We start from the raw sequence: 19,710 nt of genomic DNA on the forward strand, positions 1-19,710 counted from the left end.
GTAGGTCGTAGCCAACTTTCTTTTCTATCAGATGCCGTGTCTCTGATTTGATATCAAGCTCCTTGATCCATTTTGAGTTAACTTTTGTGCATGGTGAGAGAAAGGGATTCAATTTCATTTTGTTGCATATGGATTTCCAGCTTTCCCAGCACCATTTGTTGAAGATGCTATCCTTCCTCCATTGCATGCTTTTAGCCCCTTTATCAAATATAAGAAAGTTGTAGTTTTGTGGGTTGGTTTCTGTGTCCTCTATTCTGTACCATTGGTCCACCCACCTGTTTTGGTACCAGTACCATGCTGTTTTTGTTACTATTGCTCTGTAGTATAGTTTGAAATCTGGAATCGCTATACCACCTGATTCATACTTCCTGCTTAGTATTGTTTTTGCTATTCTGGGTCTTTTATTCTTCCATATGAATTTCATGATTGCTTTCTCTATTTCTACAAAAAATGCCATTGGAATTTTGATTGGCATTGCATTAAACCTATAGAGAACTTTTGGTAATATCGCCATTTTGATGATGTTAGTTCTGCCTATCCATGAACAGGGTATATTTTTCCATCTTCTAAGGTCTTCTTCAATTTCTCTCTTTAGGGTTCTGTAGTTTTCATTGTATAAGTCTTTCACCTCTTTTGTTAGGTTGATTCCCAAGTATTTTATTCTTTCTGAGGATATCGTGAACGGAGTGGTTGTCCTCGTTTCCATTTCAGAGGATTTGTCGCTGATATACAGGAATGCCTTTGATTTATGCGTGTTGATTTTATAACCTGCCACTTTGCTGAATTCATTTATTAGCTCTAACAGTTTCTTTGTAGACCCTATTGGGTCTGCTAGGTATAGAATCATGTCATCTGCAAATAGTGATAATTTAAGTTTTTCTTTTCCTATTTTTATGCCTTTTATTTCTTTCGTCTGTCTAATTGCTCTGGCCAGTGTTTCGAGAACTATGTTGAACAGAAGTGGTGAGAGAGGGCATCCCTGTCTTGTTCCAGATTTGAGAGGGAATGCCTTCAATTTTTCTCCATTCAGAATGATGCTAGCCTGAGGCTTAGCATAAATTGCTTTTACAATGTTGAGGTATGTTCCTGTTATCCCTAGTTTTTCGAGAGTTTTGAACATAAACGGATGCTGTACTTTGTCGAATGCTTTTTCCGCATCTATCGAGATGATCATATGGTTCTTATTTTTAAGTCTATTGATGTGGTGAATAACATTTATTGATTTTCGTATATTGAACCAGCCTTGCATACCAGGGATGAATCCTACTTGATCATGGTGCACAATTTTTTTGATATGTTTTTGTATCCGATTTGCCAGAATTTTATTGAGGATTTTTGCATCTAGGTTCATTAGAGATATTGGTCTGTAGTTTTCTTTCTTTGAAGTGTCTTTGTCTGGTTTCCGAATCAGGGTGATGTTGGCCTCGTAGAATGAATTTGGAAGTTCTCCCTCTTTTTCTATTTCCTGAAATAGCTTGAAAAGTATTGGTATTAGTTCCTCTTTAAAGGTTTAGTAAAACTCTGCTGTATACCCATCCGGTCCTGGGCTTTTCTTAGATGGTAATCTTTTGATGGTTTCTTCTATTTCCTCAATTGATATTGGTCTGTTTAGGTTGTCTATATCCTACTGACTCAATCTGGGCAGATTATATGACTTAAGAAATTTATTGATGCCTTCACTATCTTCTATTTTATTGGAGTATAAGGATTCAAAATAATTTCTGATTATCTTCTGTATTTCTGAAGTGTCTGTCGTGATCTTGCCTTTTTTATCCCTTATGTTAGTAATTTGAGTTCTCTCTCTTCTTCTCTTCGCTAGCATGGCTAAGGGTCTGTCAATTTTATTTATCTTTTCAAAGAACCAACTTTTCGTTTTGTTAATTTTTTCAATTGTTTCTTCTGTTTCGATTTCATTAATTTCAGCTCTGATTTTAATTATTTCTTACCTTCTACTTCTTTTGCTGTTGTTTTGCTCTTCTTTTTCTAGGATTTTGAGATGAACTATGAGATCATTTATTTGTTGGTTTTTTCTTTTTTTAAGGAATGAACTCCAAGCAATGAATTTTCCTCTTAGAACTGGTTTCATTGTGTCCCATAGATTCCGATATGTTGTGTCTGTGTTTTCATTAAACTCTAAGAATTTTTTAATTTCCTCCTTGATGTCTTCTAAAACCCATTGATCATTCAGTAACCTATTGTTCATTCTCCAAGTGATGCATGATTTTTCCTTGCTTCTTTTATTGTTGATTTTTAGTTTCATTCCATTATGATCAGACAAGATGCATGGTATTATCTCCACTCCTTTATATTGTCTAAGAGTTGCCCTGTGACATAATATATTATCTATTTTTGAGAAGGATCCATGTGCTGCTGAGAAAAAAGTGTAGCTGCTTGATGTTGGGTGGTATATTCTATATATGTCAATTATGTCTAGGTTGTTAATTGTGTTATTGAGTTCTATAGTTTCCTTATTCAACTTTTGTTTGGAAGATCTGTCCAGTGGTGAGAGAGGTGTGTTGAAGTCTCTTATGATTATTGTATGGTGGTCTATTAGACTCTTGAACTGGAGAAGAGTTTGCTTGATGAACACAGCAGCACCGTTGTTTGGGGCATATATATTTATGATTGTTATGTCTTGTTGGTGTATGGTTCCCTTGAGCAGTATGTAGTGTCCTTCTTTATCCCTTTTGATTAACTTTGGTTTGAAATCTATTTTATTTGATATGAGTATGGACACTCCTGCTTGTTTCCACAGTCCATATGAGTGATATGATTTTTCCCAACCTTTCACCTTCAGTCTATGTATATCCTTTCCTATCAAATGTGTCTCCTGTAGGCAGCATATTGTTGGGTCTTGTTTTGTGATCCATTCAACTAGCCTGTGTCTCTTAATTGGTGAGTTTAAGCCATTAACATTTAGGGTTATTATTGAGATATGGTTTGTTCTTCCAGCCATATTTGTTTATTAATGCTGCTAAACCTGATTTGTTTTCCTCTTTGATTATTTTCCCCCCTTTACTGTCCTACCTCCCACTGTTGGTTTTCATTGTTGTTTTCCATTTCCTCTTCCTGTAGTGTTTTGCCAAGGATTTTTTGAAGAGATGGTTTTCTAGCTGCAAATTCTTTTAACTTTTGTTTATCATGGAATGTTTTAATTTCATCTTCCATCCTGAAGCTTAATTTCGCCGGATACACGATTCTTGGTTGGAACCCATTTTCTTTTAGCGTTTGAAATATGTTATTCCAGGATCTTCTAGCTTTTAGAGTCTGTGTTGAGAGATCAGCTGTTTTCCTGATTGGTTTACCCCTAAATGTAATCTGCTTCCTTTCTCTTGTAGCTTTTAAAATTCTCTCCTTATTCTGTATGTTGGACATCTTCATTATAATGTGTCTAGGTGTGGATCTCTTATGATTTTGCACATTTGGCGTCCTGTAGGCTTCTAGGATTTGGGGTTCTGTCTCATTCTTCAAGTCTGGGAAGTTTTCTCGTATTATTTCACTGAATAAATTGTTTATTCCTTTGGTTTGGAGCTCTGTGCCTTCCTGTGTCCCAATGACTCTTAAGTTTGGTCTTTTGATATTATCCCATATTTCTTGAATGTTCTGCTCATGGTTTCTTAGCAGACTTGCTGAGCTGTCTATGTTCTTTTCAAGTTGAAATACTCTGTCTTCATTGTCTGATGTTCTATCTTCTAAGTGATCCACTCTGCTGGTAGTATTCTCAATTGAGTTTTTAAGTTGGTTTATTGCTTCCTGCATTTCTAGGATTTCTATTTGTTTGTTTTTTATTTTCTCTATCTCCCTGTGAAATTGATCTTTTACTTCCTGGATTTGTTTATGTAGTTCCTTGTCAATGTGATCTTTCATTGTCTGATTTGGCTGTCTCATGTCTTCCTTGAGACTCCAGATCATCTGAAGCATGTATATCCTGACCTCTCTGTCTGACATTCCATCTGTTACCTCTTCTAGAGTTGAGTTGACCTGCATTGCCTGTGGTCCTTTCTTTCCTTGTCTTTTCATACTGCTGGCGTTTCTTTCTGCTTGGTGAAACTGTTGTGTTTTTGAAATTTTCCCTCTATTTATTTATATTGCTCTTGTATAGTTGAAAAGTCTCCCTTGCAGGACAAGTGGTGGCTGTGATCCTCCACCAATTGGTGCGATCCGTCTACCACGCTGGCGGGCCCTAGGTCTGCTCTGCTGGCCGGTCCAAGGTCCGCCTACCCAGCAGGCGCGAGGGGCACCTCTGTCTCTCCGCAGGTTGCTGGGCCTAACCTCCCTATGGGTCCCCGGTAGCCTACCTTGCAGGTACTGGGGGTGGGGCCGGCTCCGGCCCACAACAAGCCGCTGGGCCTGATCTGCCGGTGGTCACAGTCCCGCCTACCTTGCAGGCACTGGGGGAGAGGACGGGCCTGCCCCACAGAAGGCCGCTGGTGGGTCGCAGGACCGCGTTCCCTGCAGGCGCGTGTGTCAGCTCTGTCTCTCCGCAGGTTGCTGGGCCTGACCTGCCCGTGGGTCGCTGGTTCTCCTACCTTGCAGGCACTGGGGGTGGGGCCGGCTCCGGCCCGCAACAAGCCGCTGGGCCTGATCTGCAGGTGGTCATTGTCCCGCCTACCTTGCAGGCACTGGGGGAGGGGATGGGCCTGCCCCACTAAGGCCGCTGGTGGGTCGCAGGACCACGTTCCCTGCAGGCGCGTGTGTCAGCTCTGTCTCTCCGCAGGTTGCTGGGCCTGACCTGCCCATGGGTCACCGGTTCACCTACCTTGTAGGCACTGGGGGTGGTGCCGGCTCCGGCCCGCAACAAGCCGCTGGGCCTGATCTGCTGGTGGTCACAGTCCCGCCTACCTTGCAGGCACTGGGGGAGGGGACGGTCCTGCCCCTCAGCAGGCCGCTAGGCCTGATCTGCTGGTGGTCATCGTTCCGCCTACCTTGCAGGCACTGGGGGAGGGGACGGGCCTGCCCCTCGCCAGACCGCTGGACCTGTCTTGCTGGTGGGTTGCAGGACCGTGTTCCCTGCAGGCGAGTGTGTCTGCTCTGTCTCTCGGCAGGTTGCTGGGCCTGACCTGCCCGTGGGTCGCCGGTTCTCCTACCTTGCAGGCACTGGGGGTGGGGCCGGCTCTGGCCCGCAACAAGCCGCTGGGCCTGATCTGCCGGTGGTCTAGTTGTTATGTTTTCAAAAAATGTTTTTCTGGGGTTGTGGCTCAGTGGTAGAGCACTTGCCTAGCATGTGTGAGGCACCAAGTTTGATACTCAGCACCCCATATAAATAAATAATAAAGATCCATCAACAACTAAAACATTTTTAAAAAAGTGTTTTTCTGTCTCCTTTGTCTTCTCTTTCTGGGGCTCCAATTACATGCATGCTGGACTATCTGATATTGTAATCACAGGTCTCTGGGATTTTGTTCCACCTTCTTCCTGTTTTCTCTATTCTTATCCTGGGTAATTCTTATTATCTTAAAATTCATTGATTCTCTCTTCTGTCATTTAAAATCTGCTGTTGAGCTCCTCTTGTGAATTTTTAACTTTAGTTACTATGCTTTCCAACTCTAGAATTTCCTCTTGATTGTTTCCTATAGTTTTAGTGTCTCTGTAGAGAGGCCCTATTTGTTCATTCATTAATATCACATTTCCTTTACTTTTTAAAAAATACTTATCATAGCAGATTTGAAGTCTGTCCATTAGATCAATATATGGACCTACTCAGTCAGGTCCTATATATTGTATTTTTTTCTCTTACAATGTGGGTCATTCATCTTCCTACTTCTTTGAGTATCTAGTAATTGTTGGTAGAAAACTGGTCATTGTAAATAATATAATGCAGTGCTCTAGAATCTGTTTTGTTTTTCTGGGGACTGCTATTTTTATTTTAATAGGTAATTAACTTTCTTAGACTGAAGGTTCCAAACCTTTCATGTTCAGCCCTCCCCAACCCATATCCACAGCTGATGTTTCTATTTGTTTCTTTTTCACCATCTTCCAGCTACAACTAATTAAGTCTGGCCCTCAGGAGGTTTCCTCTGAACCTGTGTAGTATGGAAGTCAGCCAAGGATTTCATCCAAATTTGTTTTCAGATTTGGGGGTTAACTCTTTCTTTGGTTTCCTTGTTTTTAAAGTGTCCCACCTAAATTTCCTAGTGCTTTCCTGTCCTTAGTTCTGTCCTTTGACTCCTCAAACCAGTAAGAATTCTGCTTTCCACTGCTTATCCTATATGGTTTGGGAAATGTAGTATGATAAACTAAAAATCTCACCAGGTGCAGTACTATCTTTTCAAGAAAGAGCGCCTTATGGGTTCTTTCTTTTTACAAATAGGCTTTCTGGAGTCTCATATATGTATGTGTACTTTAGTGATCAACCAGGAATTTGGAATCTTATTTACAAATCATTCTCCATTTCAAGGATACAAATATATTCTATACTTTCCTATAATGTTTTTATTGCATTTTACATTTAAGTCTTTAATCAACCTAAAATTATTTTGTTTTTTCATGTGGTAATCAGTTGGCCTTCCTTTATTTAGTGATCTGCCTGTAATACCATCAATGTCATAAGTGTCCATATATATGTTTCTGGGCTTTTGCCCCTCTTCCACTTGTGAGTATGTATGTAAGTCAGATTTCTATTACTGTTAAAAAAAAACCTGAGATAAATAAACTTAAGAAGAGGAAAGGCTTATTTTGGCTCAACATTTTGAATGTTTTAACCCATGACCAATTGACCCCATTGCTTTGGTCCTGTTGTTGTATCACAGCAGGAGAGTTTGGCATAGAAAGTTGCTTATCTCAAAGCCAGATGAGAAAAGAGAAAGAGGAAAGTGCTGGGATCATAATATCCCTTCAAGGGTCTGTCTGTCCCCAGTGATAAGAAGATCTCCCACTAGGCCCCATTTTTAAAGATTCTTTCCAAGAGCACCATGGGCTAGGGATCAACCACTTTCCAGGAGCACCAAACATTAAGGGAAAAGTGAGAGAAACTATGTAACACAACTCCTTAACATATGGGCCTTTGGGGGACAACTGTGTAAATCACAGGAGTTTATCTCTGTGTTAATTATTATAGCCTTTTAATACTTTTTTGGAGGGTACTGAGGATTAAACTCAGGGCACTCAACCACTAAGTCACATCCCTAGTCCTATTTTGTATTTTATTTTGAGACAGGGTCTCACTGAGTTGCTTAGTGCCTCGCCATTGCTGAGGCTGGCTTTGAATTTATGATCCTCCTGTCTCAGCATCCAGAGCTGCTGGGATTAGAGGTGTGAGCCACCCTGCCCAGCTGTAAACTCTTTGACATTTGGTAGGACAAGTCCATCATCTTTGATAGCAATATCTTTGCTATTCTTATACTCTCCAACATATATTTAAGAATCAGTTTGTCAAGTTCCTCAAAAAACTCTATTTGGATTTTGTTTGGAATTACATTCCATGCACAGACCAGTTGGCAGAACTGACATTTGAGTCAGCTGAGTCTTCTGACAGTTGAGTCTTCCAATCATTAACATATTTGTTCTCTAAAAACCTAAGTTGGTTTTATTTTTTAATAAACTTTAAAATGTTTTCTTATACAAGCCTCAAAGGATAAACTATTCAGTAAGCCAACAATTATTGGTGTTTGTTAACCCAAGGAAGCATATGTCTTGTAGGCATCTTGCGATTAGGGAAGTCAGTACAAGCATCAAAAGACTAAGAAGTTTAAGTTGTCCTCTAAGATATTTTTAGTACACTTGCAATATTTGTGAGAAAAAATATTTAGAGAATAGAGTAACTAATAGTGGAAACTTACCCCAGCCTTAAGGTAAATAGGAATAAATATCCAACCAAGAACAAAGACCATAAGTACAGTCTGAAATCAAGAAGACGAACAATTAAATCAGGGACCCATCTAGGTCAAGCTCTTAAATGAGATGCAAACTCAGTTACTATTAATTTTGAGCCTGATAGATATATCATTACTTGGGACTTACAAATAAAGGTCCAAGAATACACCTTTCAGAAAAAAAATGACTTAATTTTCAGGCACATGATCTTTGGTTATGTGGCAGACCACTTTCCTAGCATGCACAAGGCCCTGGGTTCGGTCCTCAGCCCTGGGGAAAAAAAAGTCAAAAAAAAAAAAACCCACAAAGATTCTTTTAAAAAAATTTACTTTTGGTACTAGGAATTGACCCCAGGGCACTTTACCAATGAGGTATTTCCCTAGCCTTTTTAATTTTTTTTAAAATTTGAGACAGGGTCTCATGAGTTGCTGAAGGTCTTTCTATGTTGTTGAGACTGGCCTGAACTTGTGAACCTCCGCCTTAGCCTCCCAAGTAGCTGGGATTATAGGGGTAGATCACACGCCAGGTGTCTGTAGAAGGCTCTTAATTTGGGTAAGTAAACTGAGTTCATTTCCAAGAATGAGGGTGGCTTATATTTTAATAAATTTAAAATATTGTTAAAAATAAAAAAAAAACATTAAGGGAAAAGTGAGAGAAACTGTAAAAATGTCACACAATTGAAATTAAGTAACATATTTGGTTCTGGATTTATTTATAAAGAAGGGATAATGTGAGCTGAGTATATGAAGAAAAGTGATGTTTGAAAATTCTGAGAACTTAATAGTGATGAAGAACAGAATTTTTAGGTTTTGACTCTGTAGAATGTAAGTACAAAATTTTTTGTAGAATGTAAGTACAAAGATGAGACTAAAAAATGTGGAGCTTTCTGATTAATAAATGAATTAAAATTCATTTATAAATTGGGTGAAATCAAGAAAAAGAATATTTCCTACAACAAATATATTCCATTAAATAAATAAATAATCCAATATTTTATGTTTTGTGGTTGGAACTGGTATTTCTGTGAGATAACTTAGAAGAGTTATAGTAACTACTGAATTCTCAAAGAGCTTGGTTTAACCCATTCTAAATATCATGCAAAGACATATGCATAGATATGTCTATATATACACACATATATGTACATATACATACACACATATAGGTATGTATATGTACATTATATATATGTAGATATATATATTTAAATGTTAATAAGATCTTTTCCCTACCTAATATCCTAACAGTTTTCTGTTCACTATGTTCCTATGGTTGTAGGGTTATAAACATTGTTTCTTCATTTACTAAGAATGAAAACCAACACAATCCTTTTGAAAAATCAAACATGTAGTTCCTTTCCCCCACAACTTCTCAAGAAGTCTTTCATAGTTACCCAAGGTTGGAAGCAAATTTTTAAGTTGTTTTATTGGACAACAATAAATGTGGAGATTAGTTTCTGCAAAATGTATTACTTACGTTCCATTCAAAGGCCCCAACAGCGATCCCTGAAGATGCTCCTATTCCAGACAGGCCTATAAAATGGCCACTGCCAATATATGTAACAAAAATAGAAGTACCTATCTGAAAATAAAAAGATAAATACATATCAGAACTAGGTAATTAGTTCTCACAAATACAAACTCCCAATGAATTTCACATTTTTTTCAAAAGGGATTATTCCTTGTACAGAATTCCCATTTATGTTTTTTCTATATCTCCCTTAACCATGAATTAAAAGCCAAGTAAAGAGGAGAAAATGAGAAAAAGTAGAATAGCCGCACTTATGTTGTCATGTTCTCCTCTAATGTAATTAAAGCAGAAGTATTTAGAAGTATGGATTTGTTTTAAATAATTTAAAACTGAAAACAATATAACTTTTTGTGAGACTGGTTAAAATACTAAGGTACATGATTGTGAGGAAGTACAATGCAGCATACAGAAGGAATAAGGTAGTTCTATTAAGTGATAAAATAAGGTAAATAAGCTAGGTGTAGTAACACATGCCTATAATCCCAGCAGCTCAGGAACCTGAGACAAGAAAATTGCAAGTTCAAAGCCAGCCTCAACAACTTAGTGAAGCCCTAAGCAACTCAGTGAGACCCTGTCTTAAAGTAAAAAAGGCTGCAGATGTGGCTCAGTAGTTGAGTGCCCTTGGGTTCAATCCCTGATACATAAAAAGTAAATTATATATGTATATGGTTTATATTACATTTATTATATTATAAGTATATGTATATAATTTATATTATAAATTATATGTAAAACATAATTTCTACAATTGTATGTATTTTACATTTGTGCACATATATATTTATGTATGCATGGAAACAAAATGCTTCTGGAGCTAGAATTATGGTTATAGAGATGGAGTGGGGAGAATATTTCAAGTTCCATACTTGGACTGTAATTTTTGTTTTTTTACAACCAACATCTGTTACTTTCAATATGAAAAAGTCCTAGAGGCATATAAAAGGAACAAAATACCTCCAAAACCAGTCATAATTTCTGAATGGAGTGGAGGTACTCACTCCATTTAAAACTGTAATTTGACTATAATGTCATTGGCATCAGACACATTTAAAACCAAATTATCAAGAAAAGCTAAAACCAACAAAGGCTTTTAGGTAAATGAAACCAAGATGAAAACAGCATTGGAAATATTAACATAAAGTAGCACACAAGACCAAAAAGGCTTAGAAGTGACCAATAAAAGGCAAGGAAATATAGAAGAGACATGTAACAAGTACTCAAGTAATGGTAATTTTACTCTTAAGTATGTTTCTACATTTACCATTATAAGAAACATTATATAATGTGTAAATTGCCTAATAATAGAGGGCATAAATAGTGGAATGCCCATATAATGCAATAGTATGCAACTGCATATACATATTATTTCTATATATAGATTTATTTTAATCAATCTTGAAAGTTGTTCTTAGTACATGAGTAAATGAAAAGATGGATTATAAAGTAATTATTCATTATTTCAAAAATAATAATAATAATAATATTTATTTATTTATTTATTTATTTATTGGTATTAGGGATTGAACCCAGGAGTGCTTAACCACTGAGCAACATCTCCAAGTCCTTTTAAAAAAATATTTTATTTAGAGACAGGGTTCTAGCTGAGTTTCTTAGGGCCCTGCTAAGTTGCTGAGGCTGGCCTTGAACTGTCAATTCTCCTGCCTCAGCCTCCTGAGTTGCTGGGATTACAGGCATGCACTACCGCATCTGGCTCAATAATTATTAGTAATGTCCACTGCCAACTAAGGACCAGGAACAATGTTGTAGGTGTTAAGCATACAATAGTGAGTAAAATAGAAAAAGTCCTATTCCTGCCTTCATGAAGCTAACACTCTTTTGGGAAAAAGAGAAACAATAAACAATATATTGTAGATTTATTTTATAGCATAGGAAACAGTAATAAGTACTATAGAGAAAAAGAAAGTTGGGAAAGTGGATAAGAATGTTGAATAATAGGGCTTTCAGGGTAAAATGTCCTGAGAAAGGAGCTAAGGAATACCAGAAGAGCTGACAGAGCAAGCTGTGGGGATATCTAGGGAGGGCATCCATGCAGAGGCATTAGCAGATGGAAAGGCACTGAAACAGGATACTGAGAACACTGGCTAGAATTGGGGAAAGTCATCCTAAGAGGGAAGGCCTGAGAGGAAAGGAGGTGTAGATAATCTGTGGCCTGATGTAGGTGTTCATGGCAATTGGGCTTTCATTCTGGGTGATATGGGAGCCCATGGAAGGTTCTAGGAGAAAGGCATCATTGTCCGATTTAAGTTCTGTTAACAGACTCAACTTTAGCTGCTTCTTTGGAGACTATATATAGAGAAGCAGAGGAAGGGAGTCTAGAGAAGAGGCTGTTATAATCAATCAGGTGAGAGATGATGGCAGCTAGAAACTGAAGGTAGAGTGGATGAGAACTGGTTGGACTTCAGATATATTTTTTAGATTGAGTCACAGGATTTCTTGATGTATAAGATGTTGGATGTGGGAGAAAAATAAGAGCTTATGATGACTCCAAGTTTGTGAACCCCAGCAGCTAGAGAGATGGAGTTGTTATTAATGAGATGAAGAAGATGGCAGGAGAGGCAGATTTGCAGAGGAAAATCCAGAGTTCCCTTTGTGATATGTTCAGCATGAGATCCCTGCTGAGCCTTTCAAATAAAGGTGTCAAATAGACATCTATACATCTCCAGTATTGAGTTGAAGAAAGAGATGTGGGCTAGGGATAAAAATAAATACATAGAGAAGGAAAGGTAGGGAGTCTAGAGAAGAGGCTGTTATAATTAATCAGGTGAGACATGATGGCAGCTAGGAGCTGAAGGTAGAGTGGATGAGAACTGGTCAGACTTCAGATGAAAAAAAAGCTGGATTCACACTAGGTGGTAGGTATTTAAAGCCAAGAGACTAGATGAAATTGTCAAGTGAGGAGTGTAACTGGAGAGAAGAGGGCAAAGACTAAGGATCTGGAGACCCACAGAAGCTCTGAGGGGATCTAAAAATCTTCTCAAAAGGACTAAAAATATGAGGAGATAGGCAAGAACCTGCAAGAGAGTCTGAGCAGAACCTAGTGAAGTTGAAGAAATAAGGAGGAAGAGAGCCTGAGAGCCAGGCCAGATGATAGAGGGTTTCAGCTGCCACAGCTAAATGAGGTAAGATGAGAACTGAGAAGTTACCACAATAACAGGTGATGTGGAAGTAACTGGGGACTCTGACAAGAGCTATTGATATCCATTGATTTTTGCTGATTGAACAAAAACAAAAGAAGCAAGAAAAAAATGGTAAAATTTTTCATGTATCCCAATTTCTTTTACTGAATTTTGTTTACTAACAATAATCCTAATAATGAAAAAGAAATTGATGAGTCAAAATATGTGCAAACATTAGGAGGTTAAAGTGTATCAATAAAACCATTACAAGTGTCACAGTTATACAAGGTAACATAGGCATTAGATTCCTGTTTCTCTGGGAACAAAAAACACCTCTATAAGACCACAGTGTGGTCCTTACCAAAGACTGGGGCTTTATAGCCTAGGAGGAGATCATGTTGTTAGAATCTTCCATCAAAGAATAAACTAAGTGGGCTGGGGATGTAGCTCAAGCGGTAGCGTGCTCGCCTGGCATGCGTGCGGCCTGGGTTCAATCCTCGGCACCACATACCAACAAAGATTTTGTGCCCGGCGATAACCAAAAAATTAATATTAAAATTCTCTCTCTCTCTCTCTCTCTCTCTCTCTCTCCCCCTCTCTCTTTCTTAAAAAAAAGAATAAACTAAGTAAGAGGCCCAGTGCAAACAGCTCTTTGCTACATCAATCTCTTCCTAAACTGGGTTTATAAAAAACAAAATTAAAGCATAATGCAGAGAGTTGAAAAGAGCTGTCGCCCAAATCTCCCAGATAACAGAAGCAAGGCCTCTTTGACATTGCTTGATCCATCAGTTAATAACTGTGCTTTCCTATTTCCTTTGTATAAAGACACATGGAGGTTATCCTGAAAACTCAATTTCTTGCCAGAAGACTGGTTAATATTTGAGAACAAAGAATAAATGACTAAATAAGGGCCTGGTTGTTGCACAATTTTCTAAATGTACCTTAAATTCCTATGTGGGAAAGTATGTCTATTTTTACATAAATTATGCTTGACATCCTCCTACCTGGGGTGCCCCTAGCCATCCCAGTAGAGATACAGGGCTAAGGAAGGGCAACTGCCTCCACTACTGTGGGGGTTTTTGAGTCATTCCTCTTGGACCAATCACTTTTTATAATCAATAAATTAACATACATACAGAAAAATGTTTCTACCTTCAGTCCTACTTCCCTTCATCTAGATGGGAGTAGCACCTATGCTACTCTGCACCTCCCATGCTTAGGTGTATGCTGTTTCCTCTGCATAGAATGCCCTCACACTTTGTTGCCTAGAAAACACTCTATCTCCAAATGCTGTTCACACAATCCTACCTCCTTAATCACCCAACAAGCCACATCTATTCCTTGTTCTTCCTGACTTCTTGTTCTGCACTGTAATATATTCTAATTAGTTAAATATGTATCCTACTCTCATTCTTGAGTCTGCTCTTCTATATGGCAGAGTGGTCTATTTTCTACCTATGTCCTGGAACCTAGAACAATGCCATGTATGCACTGGGCACCTAATAAATGGTTACTGAACTAAAATGAATGGGAACATTCAGGTTAAGAAAATTTAGAGTTAAGGAAACTACTAATTAAATGACATGACTGATTTAGTAATTTCAAAGTATTTTGGGTATAAGACCTCTACATTAAAGTAATAAGCAAGTTAACAAACAGCTCCCTAAATGGATTGCCACATGCAAGGTTTACTCACCGACCACCATGACAGATTTCTGCCAGCCAGGAAGAAGTCTTTTATTGTTGCACGACTACTTGACATTACAGCCTAAAACAAAAATAAAACACCACAATGGATATAAGAAACCAAACTACTCCCAAAACACAGGTCTCTCAAACAGATGACCGTCACTCTTCCGCAAATTCATTCTTCCCTTCTTTCTTTTTAGAAATAGAATCTGCTATAACCTGCAGTAGAGGAGAGTCATGGCTGCCTAGCTGGAGACTACTGTCTCTTCCAAGTATGAGACTGTAAGGCCATGGTCATTTCTCTACACTCTTGTGAAAAAAGATTGCTTTATCCAACCCCTCCCCAAATAGTTAGCTAGTGCAACAGCTTCTGGTGGAGTCTGGAAGACTACTGGGTATTCAAGAATAGCAAATTTGCTGAACATATGCCTAGCTTCTTCCAGGAGGGGAGTCATACTGTCATTACTATGGTGTTCTTCCAATTTATCAAGTCCTTTCTACTACTCTGATTCTCAGATCTGGTATGGTCAAAAGACAATATAGAGGATTTTCCAGGTTTTCTCTAACTAGCATGAGCTAAGGATGATAGCTGGTTGACAGGAATAGTTTTTCCATAGAAAGAGTGAACTTGCTGCCACCATTCAAGGTATCTGCATTTTAACAGGCATACTATTCATGTCATAAAGCCTTAAACCCAAAAAGTAACTCTCTAAATTCATATACATTAAATCAGTCTTACTTCATCCATTCAGTAAATATTTATAAAGGTCCTAGTATGGCATAGGTAACCCTTCTTGAGAAAGGTGTCAGCTGTAGGTAGGTAGAGGTAGTACATGAGACTTGGAATTTACAAAACATTCTAAGAGGAATGAAATAATTCTTTCTATTAAAAAAGAACAAACAGAAAGTAGAGATTCTGGCAAGAAGGTGGCTTAAGCATATATCATGATTCTTTCTTCCTCCTTACTCTCCTTCTGGAATAATACCACAAATCACAACAGCTAGATTGCGGGCAAGATGCATCCAACACTTCCTAAAAGATCTCTAGACTGAAATTAATAGAAACAAAAGCCTAAAACATGTAATTAATAGAAATTAATAGAAACAAAATTAATAGAAACAAAAGCCCAAAACATGTACACCATCAAGCCACATACTGCACAAGCTGTACATTTCACATCCTGTACAAGCCAAGGCACCAGCAACAAAAACTCACTTCCTAGTTTAATAGGGGGCTTCAGCAGATTTGTACTTTAAAGTACTTGTAAGGAGTTCATTAATGAAAATGTTTATTTCAATTCAGTGGTAAAAGGGTGGCTTATTTAATAACTGGAATAAAATAAATCTAGACTCCTCCCACTGCATCATTAAAAAAGGCAAATTCCAGATGATCCAGAGATTTTTATATTTTATAAAAACCCTACAAATTATTAGAAAAGTTAGAATAATATTTGTACAGTTTTGGAGTTCAGGAATAATTTTTTTCCAATTTTTGGTACGGGGGTTGAACCCAGGGGTGCTTAAGCACTGAGCCACATTCCCATCCCTTTTTATCTTTTTATTTTAAGACAGGGTCTCACTGAGTTGCCTAGAGCCTTGCTAAATTGCTGAGGCTGGCTTTGAACTTGTGATCCTCCTGCCTCTGCCTCCTAAGCTGCTGGGATTATAGATGTGTGTCACTGCACTTGGCAGAGATATGATTCTAAGCCAGGCAAAAAATATGGAAGATACAAAAGGAGAGAGAGAGTTGATTTCTTTAAAGAAAACAAAAACTGAAATGACAAAAAGATAACCATTAACAGGTCTGGACCAGTGGTTCTCAAGTAGGGGTGGCTTGCCCTATCCTTCAGGGAAGATTTGGCAACATTTGGAGACATGTTTGATTGTCACAATCAGGTAACGGTCCTGGATTCTTCAAAATATGGTAATGTAGGAACCCCTCCACAATGGAATTATCCAGCCCCCAAAGTCAGTAGTGCTGGGGTTGAGAAACATTTGTCTAGATATGATAGTTTAGAAAAAATATCAGTAGTTCAAAGGAAGGATAAATTGATAAAAGCAAAGCCAAACAAGCTCATTCAAAAACATGCAATAAACTGGCTGTTCTCAGAAGAGAAAAATCAGAGGACAATAAACTCATTAAAAAAATGCTGAGTCTTCCTTGGAGCTTGAAAAGCATAAATTAATGCTTCAATGAGATACTACTGTTCATGCATCAGATTGGCAAAACAAAAAAAATTAAATAAGGCTAGTAAGGGCTTGAGGAAAGAGCATGGTCAAAAACCGCTTGTGAGAAATTAAAATCTCAACTACCTTTGGGGATTTCCATTTAGTAATATCTTTTAAATTTTAAAGTAAACATACTCTTCTGACTCAGTAATTCCATTCTGGGAGTCTGTGCTACATGAGTTAATAAGCAACAATACATTAAACAAACAGACTTGGCACAAATCTAAGGGTCAATTAGTAGAGAAGAGCTGAATAGTACTCGTTTGTATTATTACGCAGTTAATTAAAGCATGAGTTAGATCTATATCTATTGACTTGTAGCACTCTACAAAATACAAGAAGTGAAAAACAGCAAGCTTCAGAGTAATTATTCTAACTTTTTCTAATAATTTATAGGTTTTTTAATAAAGTATAAAAATCTTTGGATCATCTGGAATTTGCCTTTTTTAATGATGCAGTGGGAGGAGTCTAGGTTTATTTTATTCCAGTTACTCAGAGTAATGGGTATGATATGATTCCATTTTTTTATGGAGACAAAAACTAAAACTATACGTGTCTGTATATGTACTTATAACTGAAAAAGGGGAGGAAGTATCCATGGTTCCTGGCTACCTCAGGGAGATAGGAATGAACTGGAGAAGAAGAGTAAGATTTTAAAAAATATTTATATTTCACTTCTTACAATGAACATGTAAATATTTTGTAACTAACAACAGAATATTATTTCCAAAAAGAACCAGAGCAAAATTAATAATATAAAGAAGGAAAAGGATCAAAGTATTCTGGATATCTGCATATGTTTTATGGTTCCCAGAAGAAGAGCAGAAATAGCAGGTTTCCTCTGGAAGTGACTAGATGGCTTAGTAGTTCTCTGACCTCCTCCAGAGAGTAACCTCTATTTGTGCCAAAAGCAAGCTATGTAGGGGCTTCCTAAACAATAAGGGAACTGGGATAAGTATTCCCAAAGAGGTGCTTGCTACTCAGAGCCCCCTGCCTAGGCCAACTAATAATTATGGCCACTGGAAAAAAAGAAAATAATTTGTTTGAATGATCTGAATAAATACTTCAGGCTTGCCTTTTCCATTTGGAATAAAAGGCCTATGCAGTCATCCTTTGGTGTTCATGAGGGATTGGTTTCAGGAACTCCTGGTGGATACCAAAATCTGAGGATGTTCAAGTTCCTTACATAAAATGGTGAAGCATTTGTATATAACCTACACATTACTCCCATATACTTTAAATCATCTCTAGAAAAATTACTTCTACCTAATACACTGTAAATGCTACATAGTTGTTATACTGTATTGTTGAAGAGATAATGAAAAAATGTGTATACATTTATAGCAGATTTTTAAAAAAACATCAGTTAGGTAAATTTATGGATTCAGAACCCTTGGATGTGAAAGGCCGAATGTATTTTTTCTTCTGGTACAAAGTTCTCCTAATAGGATGGAGTCTATGTTTTCATTAGTCCATCTGCCCAATAGAGAAATGACTCATTGTAAACCTTTGAGAATGTCCAATGATTACATTTTCAAAGGCCAGCTTCACTGTAAAGTCCACCTGTGAACTGGTGGAGCACACCAAAGTATAGGTTATATGGGCATTAAAACTTTGGCTGGGAGGAGGCCATCCAGCATGAAACCTCTTGCACTTGTTAACAACTGATGACATTGTCACCAGCTTGCTGAAGCAGGCCAGTCAGAGTCCTTTGATGGTTAATAACTTACTCAAGGGAAGATACTACGACACTACCCAAAGTTTTCATATACACTTGATATTCTAGTGGAACAAGGACTATGTCTGGTACTTGGTGGTATTGTTAAGGGACATCTTTTTGAGTGCTTATGTGCTAAGCTTTAAAGGTAATATTCAGAACATTAAGTTACACATGACTTTTGTATCTTGCTTGCAATGCAGAGTGGTTAAGCTTATGAATCAGGTCAGACAACAGCTTTAGGTTTGAGTCTGAACTCCATTATTCCCTGGGTGTTACTTAACCTTTGGAACCTCAGTTCAAATAATAGTACAGTCCTCTTTCTATATCCATTGAGGATTACCAAAATCCACAGATGCTCAAGTCCCTTATACAAAATGGCATAGCATTTGCATATAGCCTATAAAATATCCTCTTATGTACTTTAAATCATTTCTAGATTATAATTTAGATATTATGTTACCCAAAACAATGTAAATAATTGTTATAACCTATTGTTTAGGGGATAACCAAAAAAAAAAAAAAGTCTGTATGTGGGCAGTAGAGATCCACATTTTTCAAATAGTTTTGATACTATTTGTCGAACCGGCAGATAAAAAGACTCCTGGATAGGGAGGGCAAGCTATGTTATTCACAGAATGGCTGTGAAGATTACCACCACCATTATCATCATGCTTATCATAACAAGGAGTACTTATGAAATACCCCTAAGGTTTTAGGTTCCAGGCAGTGGGTACAGGAGCATTTGACCTTTTGATTATTTGGAGGGTGGCGGGCATGTGAGCGGGTGTTGATCAAGGATGGCTTTGCTGATAAGGAAGCATGCTTATTCCTGGCAGGAAGGGTAAGCAGAGGGTAAGCAAAGGAAGAGTGGAAAGGTCTCTTCTCAGGGATGCACATAGGCAGGGGCCAAGATGCCCAGTGCTGACACTCTAGGGAGGGGTTAAACCCACCAGGAGTCCCAGACTCCGCCCTCCCCTGGAGTTAAGTCATACCCACAGGCCGAGGCCCAGCACCAACAGGAGGTAAAAAGTTATTGCCAGTGTGTCTATGGCGTTCTGGGAACCGAGGCTCCAGTTCCAGTTGTGTCCTTTGGAGAGGTCCATAGTGGCGTTTCCAGGCCAGGTAAGGAGCACTGGCTTCCAAGAGGGGGCAACGGCTCGGGCTCCCGTTCTGGCTTTGGTTCGCAGGGCATCCTGGGAAGGGCCACAGGGCAGCCTGGGTATTCCCAGCAGGCCTCCCGCCCACTTCCGGCAGGGCAGCAGAAGACTTCCTGCATCTGGGTGGGGTTAGGTCCAACTTGTTAGAAGGACAAGCACTTCTGGGCCATTAGATTAGGCCCAATGCTGCCCCTTTTTCAGCTCTTCAGCCTCAGCCTCAGCTAAAGGTAAGACATGGCAGGAATAGTGTGATGACAGAAGCAGGACGGGTCATGCCATCTTTCCAAGCCATATTAGATCCTGGGGCAATGGGAGAAACTGATAACACGACTCCTGTTGTTATTTACAGTTTTGTTTTTTTTGTTCATAGTGGGGCTTTTTGAATAATTTTGAGTGATTAAAATATTGCATTAATTTTTATCTATCTTGATTACTG

General features: G+C 38.3%; 1 protein-coding gene across 1 annotated transcript in view; it reads right to left on the reverse strand.

Moving 5' to 3' along the window:
- The window catches only part of LOC101966927 (sodium/glucose cotransporter 1), a 75,136-nt gene extending 55,840 nt beyond the window's left edge, over positions 1–19,296 (reverse strand). The window contains exons 1-3 of the mRNA XM_078038908.1: positions 19,110–19,296; positions 9,289–9,393; positions 7,779–7,838 (exon numbers count right to left, since the gene is read on the reverse strand). Coding sequence (XP_077895034.1) covers positions 7,779–7,838; positions 9,289–9,393; positions 19,110–19,220 — 276 coding nt within the window. The 5' untranslated portion in view covers positions 19,221–19,296. The remainder of the gene's footprint in view (positions 1–7,778; positions 7,839–9,288; positions 9,394–19,109) is intronic.
- Positions 19,297–19,710: the final 414 nt, after the last annotated feature.

The sequence above is a fragment of the Ictidomys tridecemlineatus genome, chromosome 2 (assembly GCF_052094955.1).
Source record: "Ictidomys tridecemlineatus isolate mIctTri1 chromosome 2, mIctTri1.hap1, whole genome shotgun sequence".
NCBI classification, from domain to species: domain Eukaryota; kingdom Metazoa; phylum Chordata; class Mammalia; order Rodentia; family Sciuridae; genus Ictidomys; species Ictidomys tridecemlineatus.